This window comes from Ambystoma mexicanum, chromosome 12, assembly GCF_040938575.1.
Source record: "Ambystoma mexicanum isolate Mex_15411 chromosome 12, UKY_AmexF1_1, whole genome shotgun sequence".
NCBI lineage: Eukaryota > Metazoa > Chordata > Amphibia > Caudata > Ambystomatidae > Ambystoma > Ambystoma mexicanum.
In genome coordinates this window covers 602763905-602780383 of record NC_090936.1, presented here as the reverse complement: position 1 = coordinate 602780383, position 16479 = coordinate 602763905, and the positions used below count along the sequence as shown (strand labels likewise).

Genomic DNA, 16479 nt, shown 5'->3' with positions numbered 1-16479 from the left:
AATCTTATACAGTGCACATGTATATGTGTTTTTATATGGATTTATAACGTGTTTACGCCTAAACATTTTACAGAGTTACAAAAAGAGCAGTAACAAAAAAACATGTATGAGCAATAAAAAGAGAGCAAGAAGCATGATGTTACATTCTTAATATTAGGAAGTAGCAAGAAGATGGGTTTTGAGAGAAGATCACAAAAAAGAAAGGAGGGGTCACTCAATAAAGATAAAAAGGAAGAGCATTGAAAAGTCTTGGGGCAAGAAGGGAAAATGAATAAAAATGGGACTGAGCACAGAAAAGCTAGGGACAACTAGAAATAAGAGTTGATGGACGAAGAGGACAAGGAGAAGAATATACAGAGTCCATAGAGAAGAGATAATAGGGAGCAATATCATGAACAAATCTAAAGACAATACAGAGGTAACTAAAGTGAAGATGGGAGGGACAGAAAGCTAGTGGAGAGCTGGTAGAAAAGGAGAGATGTGGAAAAAGGGATGGAGCAAAAGCAAAAGACGAATAGCAAATTTGAAGACAGAGTGGAGCGGAATGAGAGAGCATAGGCTGCAAGGATACCGAGAAGGGAGGTGCATGAGTCAAGATGGGAAACAATCAGCGAAAGAAACAGAGCGTTATTGGCAGAAAAAGTAACAATGAGAACCTTTATCGATGTTATACATTTGGAAACGGCAGGAACAAGGAAGGGAAGAGAAGTTATAGAGAGTGGAGAATTGAAAATAACAGCTAGATCGCAAGCAGAGAATAGAGGACAGGAGGAAAACATAAAAGAAAGGAAACCTGTAAGGAGTGCAAGGTGAAGGGAAGAAAATAATGTCAGTCTTAAATTGATATGGTGAAGAGACTGTTCAAGCTTGATAGCAGAGTGTCTGCCAGAAATGAAAGCGTGAAGTGGATTGTGAAAGACGGGAAGGAAATAAAGATTTGAGAATGAATGGTATAGACGTGAGACCAAAAGATAAAAGGACAGAAGAGCAATACAACCTATAAAGAGAAAATGATAATGGGTAAAGGGCTGAGTCTTGAGGGGCACCAACACGTAAACAAAGGGCACACGAACAGTTGCCTTCAAAGGGCAAAGTGTATGAGCAATTGGAAAGATAAGAAGAAAACCAGGAGAGTACATAGACAGACATGCCGAGCAAAGAAAGAGAAGAAACACTGTATCATAGGCCACATGCACTTCGAGAAGCCTTAAGCATCCCTAAAAAGGAACATATCTCCAAGGCTAGACAGGCAGCTCACTGGCTCCCGTTTAAAGAGCGCATCACTTTCAAAATCCTCACACACAATCCTTCACCCTCTCAGCTCCATTCTATCTATCAAAGACTATAGAGAAAGTCACATCCACTCAGCCCATCTGGACTCAATACACTAACCAACTTCACACCCCACGCATCAACAGGTCTAAAGCTGGTGGGCTAGGCTTCCCATACCTTGCAACCAGATTATGGAGCGCACTACCCACTGACATCAGAACAGAAAACTCAGTCTTGGCTTTCCGAAAAAAACCCTCAAAACTTCCCTCTTCATCTAAACTCCTTGATTGCCTTGCTCATTCCTATGCCTGTAATGTATACTGTTTCTCTGTTTTTCTCAAATCCGCTGTAACTAAGAAATCTGTCTTTAACAAGCGCCACGATGCCACGCTATCTCACTTGCGTGTACTGTAATATGTTTGTGCTGCTTCTCATGTTTTTATGTAACTAAGAAAGCTGTCTGTAACTAGAGCCACGAGGCCCCCGGGCTGTTGGGCACTTTACAAATTCGAATAAATAAATACAGACAAGTCTAGGAAACCGAGGAAAGAAGACTTTTTAGAGTGTCAAGAGGAAGTGGGAATGCTAATGGTATGTAGTAAGAAATGGTTTCAGAAGAAACCAGAGCGAGTTGGGGGAAGGAGGGAGATAGTGTCAACACAAATAGATAATTGGGAATGCACAGAATGTTCAAGAAGTTTTAAAAAGGAAAAAGATCAATAGAGTGGTAATTTAATAGCAAGAAGGATTGTGGGAAGGTTTTATAAGCACTGTCAAAATAGTAGCATGTTTAAAAGAAAGAGGAATAAGTGGAGAAGACAGCAAAGCGCTGAAGAGAGGTCAGGCAAGGAGGAAAATGAGGATACACTTGAGATAGGGTAGATGTCAAGGGGTGCCTTGTTATTGGGGTAACATTGCAGCAAGAGACTAAGAGAATCCTCAGGGAGAAGAGAGTAAAGCAAGAAAAGGATGAAGTAGAAGAGGGCAATAAGGAGGAGAAAAGGCGAGAACCATGGGATAAAAGAGAAACTCAAGTTATACATTTTAGAAGTAAAGTATGAGGCAAAGTCAGAGGCTTCAATTTAAGAATTCAGAGTAGGGCCAGAGGAGGGGGAACAAAAGATGGCCAAGAAGAGATGCAGAGAAAAAGAAGTAAGGAGTGATTGGCAGTAAAGTTGTTTAGCATGAAATAAATCAAGCTCATGCGAAGAGTGAGAGAAGGGAGCAGCGAGGTCCATTGAAGAGTGAGATTCCTACATCTGTGCTCGAGTTTATAAAGGGGAACTGAGCTCTATATGCTGTGCATAAGCGGCACATGCTTTGCCACACGATTACCACACACAACCGAAACCAGACTATCTCTCTACACACCTATATGTGTATATGTATAACATGCAGTGCATACCCTCCTCATGACACATTCTTTTCACACATATGTCCCCTCGCCACACATGCTCCCCTCACAACACATTCTCACTGCACTACACACACATGCATACGCGATACCCCCACTGCACATACTTGCCACGCGGGCTACATGCACACTGAAAAGGGTTTCCTACATACATTCCCATACACGAGCACGTCAATCCGGATGCCAAAAGCCTTCAGCAAGGTGCGGTACTCGGAGCCGTTCTCTCGCTTGTAGTGCTTGGCATACCTGGGGATGAGAGACATGGCATAACTTCAGAAATAGAGAAGCAGCAGGTGATTCTCAGCATCCTGGCACCTTACCTTGGGGAAAGCTCTGATCTGACAGCTCCTCTGGCCTTGACATATCTAATCTAACAATATAATAAAAGGCCAGATGTAGGTTTGTCCCTGTGTAGTAGCTTTGCCTGTTGTCACCGCTAGGGGGAGCTGTTGCCTTAGGATACATAGAGACAATGCCAATTCGCATAGCTTCCCGTATGTTGACACTGCTAGAGGGAACTGTAGGCTTAGGAAATATAGTGGTCCTACTGTGTTAATGAAAACCTGCACTTTGGCACATGTACACAGACCTGTACGCTAGTTTCACATGAAAAACGTTCCACGGCAAAGATGATATCATAGAGTTTTGTCGAATGGCAAGATTTTATGTAGGGGAGCAGGCCTCCACCAGTACAAGAGCAGGCGGCTGCTGGGCCAGGCCAGTCCCCAAAGATCCTAAAGTTTGATACAAATATAAAATAAGGCAGGGATGTTGCGCTGCTATCCACACTGGTACCAAGCATACCCGCCCAAGGGTATCCAGAGCCTGGTTCTCTCTTAATTCCAATCTGCATGCATGAATACCAAAGCAAGCGCTAGCTTGCTCTCCTTCCTCTACTCCTACTAACTTCCAACCCCAGCCCAAGCCATCTCTTCCCGGCCCCTAAGTGGCAAGAGGCCATGCAAATGGCAGAAGCCGCGATTACATCCAATAAGATAACGTATAAACGCATGCTGGCTCTTATTGCACCCCTCCCTGTGTGTGCAGCAGAAGGCACATATTGTCCTTTTTGTGACCTGAGCTCCCTGGGGCTAAGATAAGCAAATGGACAGCTGGATCATGGCACCTGCTTCCCAGTTGCTCAAGTGGTTGTTTAAAAGTGGACCTGCTCTGGAGCCTGGCCCCACCCAACTTACCGTAAACGTGATTCACGTCTTCCAAATGACCCTGCACGAGCGTTCTCTTCCTTCTCCCCTCCCCCAAATTTGGAAACAAGCTGAATGTCCAGCCAAGTACAGAAGGGAGAATGGAAATAGAAAACAGACTTCGGGTGTGCCCCAGGCATAGCAACAGTGCCCAATGCAATGTTGGTATGCGCACTGTTCCAAAGGTATTTTGACGCACATGATCTAGGCAATCTTGCCCACTGGCAACGGTTCGTACTTGGCGCTATGCGGGTGCATGGGTAAAGTCAATGCACCAGGTACAGTGCCCTCTGGACATGGCCGCAAGCCATGCTCAGCAGACATTGTTTATAAGTGCATTGTGCCCGGGGCACAGTCAAAGGCCATGTCGCTGATGTAGTGCCTACTGCGCATGTATGTAGATTTTAGCCGACTAGCACTATTCATTTTTACAGAGTGCCCAGAGCATGGCTTAAGGCCATTTCCATGTACAGTGTCACTGCTGGCCTGAAGCTCATGCCCTGGGCACATTGACCATACCAACAGTGCCTGGTGTGCATTGTCATATGTCAAGCCCAGTGGGCACAGGCCATATTTGTACTGGGGCAGTGACATGGACTGGGTACAGTTACGTCTATTTGGGTACAGTGACCAATAGGCAAGGACACATATTGCTATGGTATATCATGATAAAATAAATGGAAAATGAAGAGAAAATACGCTGTAAATGTAGGTAAATGTATGGTTAACCTTCTGTAATAAAAACCTTTCAAAATCACTGAAAAGCATTAGTTGGCAATACGTCATGGATAGGAATGGGCAAAATGTTTAGAATTTGGCATTCACCACCTTTGCGAAATTGTGCATTAAATGTTGCCCTTTTCATAAAATTGGCGAAATATAAGACAACATTTTAAAAGTACATTAAATGAAATAAAGTGAGGTTTTCCGGTTTATTTTGCTGCTACAATTCTTGTAAATTAATTTTCTGTAAGGATTTCTATTCAACAAACTCTTTAGTAGAGTTTTCCACTGATTTTGCTGATTCGTTTTGCCCGATCCCTATTCAGCGAATCAAGTACATACATGTGTACATACATGTGTATGGGATTTATAAAGCAGGCCATGCTGGGAGGCAAAGGAGCTGTGACGAAGTCCTCTGCCTGGCCTCGCTGGTGAATGCTGGGATTGCCAGGGGCACTGGGTCTGCCACAAGCCACCTGCTGCTGGACCATCCACTGTCCACCCACACCCTGCAGAGTGTGTACGTCAGGGGCTGGCCACATTTCACCCTTTGAAGCGCCTATCTCTTTAAGGGAATCGCGCTGGGGGCGGTTCCGTGGAGCGGCAGCCCCTGCACGCTCGGCTCCCGTCAAGCGTCTACAGAAATCATATATAAAATTACAGGAGGAAAAAGCTAAACCTGAACGAAACTCAAACAACTAAGACCAGTCAGGCTACGCGTGCACAAAGTGGGTCGCCGCCAAGGGCAGGGCCAGTGGGAGCAGAGAGAGGAATACCCATGGGGAGGGACCACCCTAAGACCTAGTTCAAAACTGTAAGCCATTCCCAGTGGTGGGTCCCATCCAACCATCTCCATCAGGCCTGCCCGAGGAGACACACACGAATGTCCTTAGGCCAGAGAGAGGCTTTTGCGTGGGGTCCAGGCCCTATAAAAGGAAGATCTTGTGGCAGAAGGCAGCTGGAGCTGGGAAATGAGCACATTCAGAGCTGGCTGGAGAAGATCGCAGAAGGAGCTGGAGAAAGAGGCAGGGGGCACAGGAGAATGCCAGGAGGCTGGGCAAAGGAGGACCCAAAAGGCGGGCTTAAGGAGCATATAGGAGCGGGGAGGAGAGATGCAGATGCCTCAGGAGAGAATGGGCAAGTGGGCCTGGTGAAGGCTGGCCCAATAGGGTGGGGGAAGGGAAATATGGGAGGCTAGGGAAAGGTAGATGCTGATGCTGTGGGCAGAGGAAATGTAGGCCCCGGGCACTGGCTAGAGGGAAGCCCAGGAGGTAAGGCAGAGAAGGACTTAGGCTAGGGTGAAGAAGGGAGAAAGATCCAGGCTGGGGAGCGGAAGAACCAGGCGAATGAGAAGAAAGAGAGAAAGAAATCTGGAGAAGAGAGAAAGAGCGAGAAATGCCCGCGAGGTAGAGAAGTGAAAGTGGTTCTGAGTTTAGAGGTGCATCAGAAGGAGGTGGTAGTAATAGAAACTAAGCCGGAGGGTGGGACTAAGGAGGAGAGCAAAAAGAGATGGGAAATGCTGCGGCTCTCCCTTGGGAGATGGAGGAGTGCATCGACCGGACTCCTGCACCTTCAGGGTGTGGTCCACGCGGTGCTTCATCACCGGTGTCCTATAGGAGCGATGTAGTATCTGCTTAAATTGTCCATTGCGTGACATCAATTGCACATTCAGGCCAACATAGGTCCAATCTGTCTCACTAAGTTCACTATGAAAGCTCTTACACCAATGCTCTTGACATCTCAGAGACTTACGGGGCCATTCTGCACGGCTCTCCCCATACCATGATGGCACCACATGATGGCCAGTCCCAAGTCTCAGCAGAGTGATCAGAGCATATGATGGTTTTGACATTCATGGGAACCGAGGCCATGTGTCTCTCACTGCCTTAGTCTGTCAAGCATCTGAAAAAAGAACCCTCTGCTGATGTTGATTTGTGAGCACGTCTTGGAAAGGGGTGTGGCTATCGCCGCTGTATTCACATTGTTTGCACCCACTCCTTATCGAAGGGCTGTGGTGTGTTTCCGGAGCTGATCAAGCAATGTGCAGGAGCAGTCAGATAAGACATTCCTTGGCAAATGGGGTTTTGGTGATTAAGTTCTCACATGTCCTGGTCAGATCTTACAGCCTAGCCAAAAAAGTGTCTTAGTGCATTATCTAAAGACATATTAAGAACAATCCATCTTGAATCCAAATTAGTGTACCCATCACCATATGAAGGTTTGCTCTGGAGTCTTCTCTTCTGCGAACCGTTGAGAAACAGATTGCAGCTGAGAAGTCAGATAGCACATCTGGAACCCCTGGGCCAGCGGACCACTGCCCGTATGGATACCACTCGAGTTTATTAACGGTATACCCTACACCTTCCACGCCCACAGAATAATTTAATCAGCATTTAATCTACGTTGCTGAAAATGCGATTTAGGATATGTATCAACCGCTTTATTTATCTGATTCAGGATTCTGTTGAGGGAAAGGGTGATGACTCAGAAGTTCAGATAGTTCACAGTTAGCAAATACGAGGCTTGCAACTAGATAGAATGCAGGGTCCATGAGCATGCATACACAGTAATACCTTTGTAATGAAAGGTTAGGTGACTGGTCTTCAGAAATCTGGACATCTTGGTCACTCTGTAGGGATAGACACTTTTAATTTATTTCCCACCGCCTCTTCAGACCTCTGACCATTACTAACGCCCAGATACACGTATGTCTATACACCTGGAACGCTACCATCATGGAACATTACTTTCTTCCTTTTCCAACCCAGAACTACCTGCTGATCAGGCCTCGCTACTAAAACATCAATAATGTTGCGTGCCAGCGGGCTTATCTATTTCCACACATCGTAGGATGGCAATGGGCAACCTAGTTCCATGAGCTATTGGGATCACAGGAACTGAACTTGGCAGCACCAGTAGAGGCCAGCAGCAGATACATAATTATCCTAAGTCACACATGTGATGCTTGAGGGGCAAACAGATCATAATATACTCTCTCTCTACCCTGGGGGCACCTGTGGAGCATGCATTATAGTATGGTCTCGGGCTAGTCGCTGACAACCTCTCTAATTATTATATGCCAGTACCCTTACCTTTTAAACTATGCATTGGGGCACTTGGAAGACCGTGGGTTACAGGCTCAATTCTCCCATTTGCATCTCTGTGTTACGGGCCTCATCACGAGTTGGGCGGTATCCTGGCGGTATTACTGCCGGGATACCATCGGGGCTAATAACGTTACCGCCAACACCACTACCCCAGCGCTATTAGCACCGGATCACGGGTTTGCTGGAACAGTAATTCCCCATTCCCCATTGGGCCCATTCAGGAATTCCCTATTCCCCATTGGGCCCAATGGGGAATTTTCAGCACAACTACCGTCAGCGATATTATCGCGCGGTAATTGCATAGAAATTCAGCAAATTCTTGGTGCATTTACCCCCAGCTCAGAACTGGGGGTAAATGCAGCCAAACGCGTGATTTGGGCGGTCCTTAAATGCAGCGGTAATAGCGTTACCGCTGCATTTAAGGGTTACCGCCAAACTCGTGATGAGGCTGTTTCACTCTTAACCAAATTATACCAGCAATCGACAAGTGACAAGTCATCTTCCTAGAATAAAGATATCAAAGCCCTAACAAGGTGCCACATCCATGCCTAAACACATGAATTAGTCGCTCTCTGCACTCTATGCTCCTTTATTCTGGGAGCCACACAATGTTAGGGGTTCTGTTGCTATGTGTTTAGGTCTCGCTCTCCCACATAGGGAAGGCGAGGAGTTAAGGATTTAGAAGGAACCCTTCAGTCCAGGGACTTTGCTCAACCCACGCCTCAACTGAAATATGTCTGCTCTATTCCCTCTCCTCACAGAATCCCTCCTCGTTCTTAGCAGTCCCACCTCGCGCTGCCCTCACTCTCAGTGGTCCAGTCCACTGTCAGTCATGCAGGCACTAAAGGGGCACTCTACTGCCGCCTACTGACAGGCACCCCTCAACGCAGTTCAAGAGAGACTGTGCAGTGTGTGGGGTGCCTGAGACTGTGGGACATTTTCTGCTTAGGTGTGAGAGACATGTTGAGGAGAGAGAATTGATGAGAGTTTGGATGTCTGCGCTGGGTGTGGCTGAGCTGAGTGGGAAGGCTTTGCTGGGAGATGACGGGGTGAGAGGCAGGAGGAGGAGCAGTGTGTTGTTGGATTTTGTGAGGCAGACGGGGCGGTGGGAGGAGTTATGAGATTGTGAGGGTAATGTGTATGAATGGTGGGGATAGGTGCACATCATCCTATTGGATGGGGAAGCGCCTGCGTGGGTCCACCCACGCATTCAGTAATTTAGAAGAAGAAGAACGCAGTTCAAGCCAGCCCAGGCCAGAAACAGCTAGCATGAAAACACGACCAGGCACTACTGTTTTGAAAGCTTATCCCCTTCTGTTCCAGGCAGCATTTTACCCTATCCACTGCAGTTTAAACAGGGAAAACACTGTTCTTGGCCACATTGAACACGGTAGGGGCTGCATATTGCCCACGGGTAGCTCTGCATGTGGGGATACAGCACCCAGCTCATCATTGCGCATTGGCACTGTGCCTTCAGTGGTATGGCACACAGCTTACCCTTGCCATCAGTGAATACAGGGAAGATCAGGTCAGGTAAGTTTCCACGAGAGTGGATTGGCAGGTTTTTTGGAGTGCTCATACAGAGTGGGGTCAAGTTAACGGCAGTGGCTGGAGGATAATATGATACGTTCAAGTCTCCAGGGAACACAATCAGGGCTCTTGCGGTAGGGAATCAAGTTTCATATTATTTGTTTTTGGAGTTCTGGAATGTGCTGCATTGCAAGCAAGCCGCTTCAAAGTGAATGCACTGATTGGAAAGGGGTAGGAGGCGAGGGGCAAAGAGAGAGCAATAAGAAAGATCATGACGCACAAACAGATGGCCTTCATGGATACCATACAAGACACCAGGAATAGTGAGTGAGGGCAAGAAGACTTGGATAAAATCAGATTGGTGATTCGTTTTAGCTATTATGTGGTGGTTTAGAGCCGCCTATGAGCCAAAACTATTGTCTTAGAGTACAGATAGGAGGGAGGTGGGATTTAAGAGGGGAACACAGCAATTCAGTGTTGCTTGGCTATTTACACAGATATTGACTGCCCTTGGCCAAGCTTATCGCTATGGCCATTCCCACCCATTATCTCCCCCTCCCCACCTAAAACACATCCTCTTGGGATCTCTTCGAGCTAGTGTTATTTCTAGTCTGTTTTCTGGGGGTTTGATGACTTAATTAATTGCCACTGTGAGAAATTGAGCTACTGATGTGCCTTAACCAATTGTGCCCTCAGCCACTATATTTATAAGCAATATGTGTATTATTGCATCTGTTCCTTGCACTGAAATCCTGCTACAAACAAGAATTGTCAAAGCTGACTTTATTGGCTTGTCTATGGGTATTAGATAGGTGACGCCTGAAACTAACATCCTGTGCCGCCTGTCTTTTGCAGCCATCTTGCCCTCCCCTGCCCCCACCTTTTCAATGATATCTTAGCACTTACTCTTATCATTTGTCCCTCGACCTCTGATAACAGCTTGTCAGTCTCCCCCCTTTTTTTCTCCTCCCTCTCCCTCCCCAGCACTACCTTGAATTGTCGTTGACCTTTTAAGATAAGCCACTTGTTCTGTTTCTCTCCTTACCCTGTCTCTCCACTCCCCCCTCGACCCCCTCCTCTTGTCATCCTTGCACTGCAAGAATTGTCGTCAGACATAGTTATGTTACTACTAGTCTTGTTCTCCTCTTTTTCTCCCTCTCCTCTCCCTCTTTGTTCCATGCACTTGTACTATCTGATTTGATATAATCGTTTTTTTCACATTCTGATTTGTTTCAAGGACCTGTTAGAATGTTAACTCTAAATTTTCCCATGTTCCCTCCCTCCTTGAAGCACTTTGAAACACATTGTGCATAGGCGCTATACAAATAAACAATCAATTCAATTCAATTCAATTCAATTCAATCAATTCAATTCAATGGCCAAGTTCTCAAACCATTTCCCAGCTGTTGCCATTTTATGGCCAGATGTTTCCATTATGTCAGTGCCTGGCAAATGCCTATTCCATGCATGCATTAAAGCCAAAATATTTGGTTTGGTAAACGATTTTTTCCCTTGCATTGTAACTTGAAGAGTAAAATTAAAAAGGAAGGCGTTTAGGGTGCCCTGGGGGGCTACGTGAGAATTCTAATGAAGGTATATGTGGGAGGAATGATATGCCGATTGATGAAGGGAGAAAGCCACAGGGGAAAGGAGGGGACCTGGGTGAACTTGAAGTATTGCACTATTGTACTGTACTGGGGATTGGCATAGAATGATAGAATGTATGTTAGAATGTGGAAGGTGGAACCCGGTAGTGTTCTTTTTGAAGCGGTTAGAAAAGGGTTAGAGTGCGAAGGGATAATGTTGGAATTGTGGGGCCTATTACTGTGTGCTATTTACCTGTGAATAAAGGTCATTGCATCCTTTAAGAAGGCTGTGTCTCCGTTCCTTCAAGTGGCGACAAGGATGGGATGCGGTAGGTGTCCTCGGAAGTAGCAGGATTTCAGAGAGCTAGGAAGGCCCCACAGAGCTGCCAGTACGTAGGTGTGCTTGTACTTGCCAGTGAGCCAGTATTCCAGTATTAATTAGTATATGCTGGCCTCTATATGAAGCGGAGAGCCAGTGAAGCCAAAGTTCGCAACTTCCCTAATTAAGGCTGCGTTAAGGGATTTAGAATATGTGTGCACGTGCCATTGCTACGATGCTGCGGGCCTCTGCAGAATTAAAGGAAAGGACCGGGAGGTGTGAATGAGCATGTGGCGGCCTTCTTTAAAGCAGGCGGAATCAGTTATAAACCCAAGACATTGTGCAACTGTGCATGAAGCAGCCATATTTAAAGCAGGCAGAAATAACTGTTGACACAAGATGTTACATGTCAGCACTAGATTTGTCTCTTCTATCATTACCGTTGCATCGATCGGAAGAGTTACACAGCTGCAACTGTGCAACAAAGAAGGATCTCATTGTTACTACGTGGCAACACTAGTTATTGCTATGGTATGGTATGGTAATGTTTATTTATATAGCGCCTATACACAGGCAGGTGTTTCAAAGCGCTCAAGGAAGGAAGGAAGACGAGGAAAACAACAGTCGCTCAGAGCCCTTGAATTTCTGTGACGATAGCGTTCTGCACAGGCAGATTAAGTGAATATGATACATTTAACAGTTTAGATACAGCAAATAGGCCTGCTGGCGATTCAGCAGTTTTTTCAAGTGCACATTAAGTGGTGAAGACAAGGGAGAACAGACAGAACGATCTTCAGGCAGGGCTGTATACAGATCGTGCAAGTGCGGGAGGGCAAATGAGGGCAGGGGTCCAAGTGCGCCCAGTCAGTAGAGACTGATGAAGTGCGGAGAGAAGCTCTCAAGGTTTTATTACAAGTGCAGTGGGGTACAGGGCCTTGGCCAAGTGCAGAAGGACTGGCAGGGGTGCCTGGGACCGGAGAGACTCTGAGGTACACCAGGCGGCCAGTCAATAAGCTGTGTGGAAGGAGGGAGAGAAGGAAGAGCAGAGAGCTAGGTTACCAGGGTAGGGTGAGAGAGAAGCAAGAGGAGAAGAGGAAGGTCTTGAGGAGTTTCCGGAACTTGAGAATTTCAGGCGCAAGACGGAGGGTGCCAGGGAGTCTGTTCCAGAGGGAGGTGCCTGCTGAGGAAAGGGGTCTCCCTCCAAATCTCTGCTTGGAGAACCGGCTCACTCGCAGAAGGTTGGAGGTAGATGAGCAGAGGGCTTGAGAGGGACAGTATTTAGGAAGGCAACATTGAAGGTAAGTAGGTCCTAGGCCCCCTATGTTTTTAAATAAAGGGGAATTACACAGACTTTGAACAAGGGAAGTCTTCATTTTTAACACACAGAAGCGTGTTGAACATTGTTTAAGTTACATTAGAACGCATTACTTACCTATTACAATTATTACTCTGCACCTGATCGCCATAAAATGCAAGGAATAACTGTTCACCCTCCTCACCCATTCTTGGTCACAATTGGTGAGCCCCCCATTCCATGGAGGGAATGCAAGGAATACTGGAAGAATTATATTGATACCATTGATAATGGAACTTTCACAACAAGTAGAAAAAAACAATTACTGTTGCATACCTTAGGCCCAGAAGGGAACAGAGTTTACAGGGAATTGCCTCCTCAAAGAACTGAAGGAGATGAAGGAGACAGTGATGGAGATGGTGATAGTGCAGATGAGTATGAATTGGCTATGCATGTTCTGTACATTTACTACCAACCCAAGACCAATGTTGCTGTCAATAGATATTATTTCTATACCAAGAAACAAGAAGCAAGAGAATGTGTGGATGAATATGTCATTGCACTGGAGAAACTAGCCACAAGTTGCAACTTTGGAAGGGGTGTAACGCAGGATGAATTGATCTGAGACCAAATTATTAGTCATACTAATAGTACTGTGGTCCAAGAGAGACTGTGGATGTGTGGTGATCCTTCTCTGGAGGAAGCAAAAGCCATTGCTAAAAGCGTTGAACATACTGCAACATGCAGCAAAGCCATCAAAGATCGATAGAGTGATCTGGGCTTAAAGATAACAAAAATAAATGCAGTAAAGGAAAATGAAGTACTTAAGGAGATCAATTTGGTGAGAAACAAGAAATGGAAGAACAAAGAATGGACCAAATATCCTGCGGAAAGAAAAGAAGAAGAGAACATAAAAAGAACATACACCGGAAGATGTTTTAGATGTGGAAAAAGGGGACACTATGCCAATTCACAACATTGCCCGGCATTGAACAAAACATGCTCTAATTGGGGAATGAAAGGTAATTTCAGTGCTATGTGCAGGAACAAGAAGGGTAATCCAAGGATAAAGTTCATACAAGAGGATGAAGAGGAAGAGAAACTAGGAGTGGAAATAGTTATGATGGTGAGGAGTAGCAGCAAGAAGGCCACTCCTAAGAGAACATTCAAAATTGATGGTTTAGTGTCAGAACTTACTGTGGATTCAAGTTCTCCGTATACAATCATAACAAGGGAGAGATGGCGAGAATTATGTTCAAGGGGTTTAAATCCTGTTCTGAAGATGTCAGACATTAGAAACCATGGTGCTTTTGAGGGTTCAATGATTCAAATATTGGGATATAGACTTGTACTTATTGAGTTTAGAGGGAGAATGGCTGAAGTTAAAGTATATGTAGCTTCTAAAGGTTTAAATGTTTTGGGTTGGGAAGATCAGGCAAAACTGCAGATTAAGTTAATTGCTGGAAGTGTGGAACCAATGTCCATTGTGGTGGCTAATGATGGAATGGATAAGTCTAAAAAAGTGAAATCTAAATATGTTAGAGGTAGGGAGAGAGAATCATTCCCTAATGTGTTTAGTGAAAAGATTGGGAAATTTCAAGGGTACAAACATAAGAGCTTAGTGAAACCTGATGCTCAACCCATCACGCATGCTGTAAGGCATATTCCCTAAGTCTTACGAGAGGATGTTAAGGCAGAACTTAACAGGTTGGAAAAAGAAGGAGTGTTTGAAAAGGTTGATGAACCTGAGTGGGTATTTCCTATTGTAGTTGCTAAGAAACTGAATGGCAAGGAGAGGATATGCATGGACCTTAGAGAACTGAACAAGTTATAATGGTAGAAAAATATCCATTGCCAGTTATTTTTGAAATGCTAAATTTAATTGCTGGAGCTGACATGTTCTCCACCATTGACTTGTCAGCTGCCTACCACCAGATACAGTTACATCATGAGTCTAAAATGTTTGCTACATTTATTACCCCATTTGGAATGTATAGGTATGCTAGGATGCCATTCGGTCTGGCCTCGGCCACAGAGGTATTTCAAAGAGTAATGTCACACTTGTTAGAAGGGATTCCTGATGTATATGTGTCCCAGGATGATATATTGGTGTGTGGATTGGGCACAGAAGAACATTACCAGAGGCTATGTGTGGTACTGAGAAGACTATATGAGAAGGGATTAACAGTGGAATATACCAAATGTAAGTTTTGTAGTGGAGAGGTAGATTACCTAGTGCACACTCTATCTAAGGGTGGTTATAAACCTAAATCTAAAGCTATGTAAGCCATAGAGAAGGCACCTTACCCGTGTACCAAGGACGATTTACAGTCCTTTTTAGGATTGGCGGAGTATTGCAATACATGTGTTGAATACTTTGCAGAAATAACCCAAATCTTGAGAGAAATTATGAAATAAAATGTAAAATTTATGTGGAATAACAAACATGGAAAATGTGTAGACACTGTTAAAAAAATGTATTCTTGATGTACCATTGCTAGATGGTTATGTTCCAGGAAGGAAGTCTACTATTACAGTAGATGCTAGTTTGTTTGTTTGTTTGTTTGTTTATTTAGTATGGCGCGCAAAACCCAGAGGTAACAGGGCGCAACAGAGAACAGGAAGATAAGATTACATAAAAGCTTAGTTGCATGATAGGCACATATGAGTATAAAGCATAGCATAACATTACGTAAAATCTGGTGGCAAAGGATTGGGTGCTGTTCTATCTCAAAGTGATGGAGAGAGGGACAAATAATTATGTTTGCTTCTAGAGCTATAAATGACACAGAATCAAGGTATTCTGTGATTGAAAGAGAATTATTAGCATGTTGTTGGGAAGTAGAAGATTTTAGGCAATATGTGTGTGGAGAGAAATTTACATTCAAAACTGATCATAAACCATTAGTGGAAGTATTAACTGTTAAAGGTATGTCTAAAGCTTCACCAAGGATTGCCAGGCTAAGTCTCAAATGAATGGAGTATAACTGTGAAATTGAATATGTCCCTGGAAAAAGGAATTGTATTGCAGATTTTCTATCTAGAATGCCTAGTGAAGAGGGCATAACACGGGAAAATACAGAAGAGATTGAGGAGAATTCTGCTGAGCAAGTGTGTAGAGTTTTTGAGTTTGAGGCTAATGAGCAAATATGTTGTGTACTTAAAATGGTGGGTGTCAAAAGGTGGAAAGAAGAATGCGCAGAAGATAAGATTTTGAATCAAGTTACGGAATGGGTCATAAATGGATGGCCTAATGAAATTGGTGATGAGTTCAAAGGCTATTTTGTGGTTAGAGATGAATTGACCATTGAAGATGATTTGGTGATGAGGGGAAGTAATGGTACTGCCTGAAGTGTTAAAAAAGGAGATTAAAAATGTAGCTCATGAAGGCCATCCGGGATTATCGATAACTAAGAGGAAAATAAGAGAGAAGTTTTGGTGGCCAGTTATGGACACACATGTGGAGAGATGTTTGCATCAGTGTGTGGCTTGTAACAATTGTGATAAAAATATGGTTACCAAGAAGTTGCCTTTAACCCCTATTCCTGTTCCTGAAGGACCATGGATGGAGTTGGCTGTGGATGTATTGGGTCCTTATGAGGGTCTTGGACATGGTAATAGATTTTTGTTGATGTTAGTGGACAGGTATACCAAATGGCCTGAAGTAGCTGTTATGGATTGTGTTACAACTAAACAAGTGATTGAGTTTTTGGAAAAGATGAAAGGCAGGAGTACCAAAAGTGTTTATGAGTGACAATGGATCACAGTTTCACAGTCAATAAGTATGTTGAGAAGATGGGTTTTCAATGTAAATATTCTTCAGTGTATCACCCCGAGAGCAATGATATGGTGGAAAGGTTGAACAGGGTGATTGGTGATTGTATACAATTGGCTTTAGCAAATGGATTGGATTGGAGTGAAAATCTCAGTGATTTATTGTGGTGCATAAGAATTACTCCACACAGTACCACTGGGGTTTCCCCTTTTCAGTTGATGAGAGGCAGAGAACCAAACAGTAAATTGTGCCCA

General features: G+C 44.5%; 1 protein-coding gene across 1 annotated transcript in view; it reads right to left on the bottom strand.

Moving 5' to 3' along the window:
* Positions 1-16479, bottom strand: part of P2RX3 (purinergic receptor P2X 3) — a 338535-nt gene that overhangs the window by 34149 nt on the left and 287907 nt on the right. The window contains exon 9 of the mRNA XM_069629000.1: positions 2839-2932. Within this exon, the coding sequence (XP_069485101.1) occupies positions 2839-2932 (94 nt within the window). The remainder of the gene's footprint in view (positions 1-2838; positions 2933-16479) is intronic.